Here is a 2500-nt window from a genome sequence, read left to right as displayed (position 1 = left end):
AGATAAATCAATTTGCTGATCTTTAGCATATGGATTTGTGTGCTAGTCTGTATGATGCAGTATATATACACATTTGACCACAAACACATTCATGTGTACAAGGATATAATGAAATCATTTACAGTAAGAAAGTAGCAATAAATTGATTTATTGGTCCTTCTTTATTGTTGTGATTCATTTCATATATATATATATATGTAAAGTTACTTAGCTACAGTATTAGTGAACACAGTAATATGAAAAAAATGTTTGTAACTGTAACAGCTCTTATGGTATCTGCTAAACCATTCTCTTGTAATAAGTACAGTATATAATAATGTTGGTCATCATTAAAAGATATGGATAAATGAGGTACTACATGTTACTTGCAGGCTAAGTTATGTAATTGGATAACTTACTTTTAATATTGTATATCTTTAAGCCAGGTAGTCTTTATAAGGCATAAATAAGTATATTTAAGCATACTGGTTGTCTGTGCAAGTGAGAGAAAAAAAGAGATAAACAGTTTCAAGATATCTCTAGGAAATGCCTCAGTCAATAATGCTGACTGTATGTTTACCATGCTCTGTATTTTTTTAAACTATTTTAGATGCATAAAAAAAAACATGAATTTAACTGTAGATGACATAAATGATGGGTCTTTCTGCACTGCAGTTAGAGGAAACTTAATGGCAAAACATATGTAAAATGATAGGGTTTTTACAATGTACTACTGAATTTAGTATTGCTAAATAGCTCACAGTACAATATATTTTTTATCAGTGTTTGACAATAGGATAGTATTTGTTATCTGATTGATAATAAACTACAAAATATAATGATTATTGTATTTTATCCATCTCTTGTAGTATTGCAATTAGTTGCACTGGTATGCTGACAGAGGTTCATTAATTCAAAGAATACTGGGTCAATATTCTTTATTCATTTGAGGCCGTCAAATTAAATAATTACACTCAGTAAACTAGATTAATATTTACACCACAAAAATCATATAGTACATATTCATATATATATATCAGACAGTGAGTAAGAGTACATACAAGAGCTTGCAACTCTGCCACAAAAAAACACGAGAAGCGCATTTTCCTCATCGGAGTTCAAAAAATGTCCAAAGAACTTCACACTGGAATTAAAGCAAGTCTTGATCACTTTTCTCTCCTCTGAGCAACAAAAGGCGATTCTACTACAGCTAAATCAACGATCCTAGAGAATCTGGCGATGTCTTTAGGATCTTCATGACTAAAGAGCAGCAAGCTTTGACACAAAAGACATGCCATCAACATGGGACATTCATAAATGATTGGTGACCACTTTTTAAAAACTTTTGCCCCTGAAGTTTCATATGAAAATACCTTAAACATTGTCTTGGAAGTACAAGTTTGATTGCTTTATTTGATTTCTTGGGGTCATGGTGATAATGTGGGGGAGGAACATTTTTTTTTTTTACTTTCATCTATTTATTTTTTTTTACGACTGACTTTGACAACTGAAGTTACTGGCATATAGTTGCCATTGGAAAAATCTACCTGCTACCCAAAAAGGAAGCAAAAATGAACATGAATCATTTATGAATTCTGCCTAAGACAGATAAGAAGACATGTTATCTAGTATTGTTGTTATAATATACATGAGATTTAATTAATTGAATGTCATATACATACACCAGGGGAGCACTTCCAGCAGTAGTTTCTCATTATCTTACTTCAGACACCCATTTGTGATGAGTCTTATGGAATAGAAATACCCTGCGGGCAACAACCTGGGTCATCACCTCCAGATAATGGTAGCAATCACACAAAGGTCTAGTGGTACTGACTATAATATACACACCCAACCTAAGTAATAAAAGGGGCTGGGGCTAACATCCTTGATCTGCTCCACAGACATCTTAAGAAGAGAAATGCACTCTAGTTTCAGTGTAATCACCAATGGAGATCAGAAAACACCGATTCCCACCTTGGTTTCCTTTTTCAATTGTAACAGTGAAAAAAAAAAGGAATAAAAAAAGTGAAGTCTTTGGATTTCACGAATGCTTTCCCAGCAAGCATTTTACTTGGTCAAAGCTTCCTGACGATGGTTCCAATAACCTACACACACAAATAAGAAAAGAGTAAATACCAGATATGCATCTCATATTTGAGTATAAACTACTTAGTCATTTGCGGTCTCTTCAACAGTTATCCATCATGCATTCAAGGCGAGTTCAGGTGTTGACTGCCACGGATATGATCACACAGCGGAATGTTTTGAAGGCAGGTAGGTAGCTAGGCCATGTCTAATTCTCACACCATCTATGACGTCCAGCAAGTTCTTGGAATCCATGGCTAAGACATGAGCAGCAGACAACATTCGCCTGAAATGAAGGAAAAGATAAGTGCGTATTCTCTCTACTGAAAACATCAATCTGTGGAGGGGTTCTCAAAAGTTTAACAAGAATTCCTCTTTGAGAAAATGACTTACTTTCGGTACTCTTCATCCAATGTGGTGCTGCCATATTTTT

General features: G+C 34.2%; 2 protein-coding genes across 2 annotated transcripts in view; one reads left to right on the top strand and one right to left on the bottom strand.

Annotated features, from left to right (window-relative positions):
• LKRSDH (lysine ketoglutarate reductase/saccharopine dehydrogenase) overlaps window positions 1–818 on the top strand; it is a 32288-nt gene extending 31470 nt beyond the window's left edge. Inside the window, exon 18 of the mRNA XM_043025367.2 lies at window positions 1–818. This exon is cut by the window's left edge and continues 543 nt beyond it. The gene's annotated coding sequence lies outside the window, so the exon portion shown is untranslated.
• An 84-nt stretch (window positions 819–902) lies between these two features.
• Window positions 903–2500, bottom strand: part of LOC122258969 (protein tyrosine kinase 2 Fak) — a 48469-nt gene continuing 46871 nt past the window's right edge. The window contains exons 20-21 of the mRNA XM_086552385.1: window positions 2461–2500; window positions 903–2353 (exon numbers count right to left, since the gene is read on the bottom strand). The exon at window positions 2461–2500 is cut by the window's right edge and continues 67 nt beyond it. Of these exons, the coding sequence (XP_086408511.1) occupies window positions 2230–2353; window positions 2461–2500 (164 nt within the window). The 3' untranslated portion in view covers window positions 903–2229. The remainder of the gene's footprint in view (window positions 2354–2460) is intronic.

The sequence above is a fragment of the Penaeus japonicus genome, unplaced genomic scaffold (genome assembly GCF_977035675.1).
Source record: "Penaeus japonicus unplaced genomic scaffold, GWHDUDI00000001_assembly GWHDUDI00000026, whole genome shotgun sequence".
NCBI classification, from domain to species: Eukaryota; Metazoa; Arthropoda; class Malacostraca; order Decapoda; family Penaeidae; genus Penaeus; species Penaeus japonicus.
Note: the sequence above shows the minus strand (reverse complement) of the source record. Positions and strands in the feature narration are given on the sequence as shown.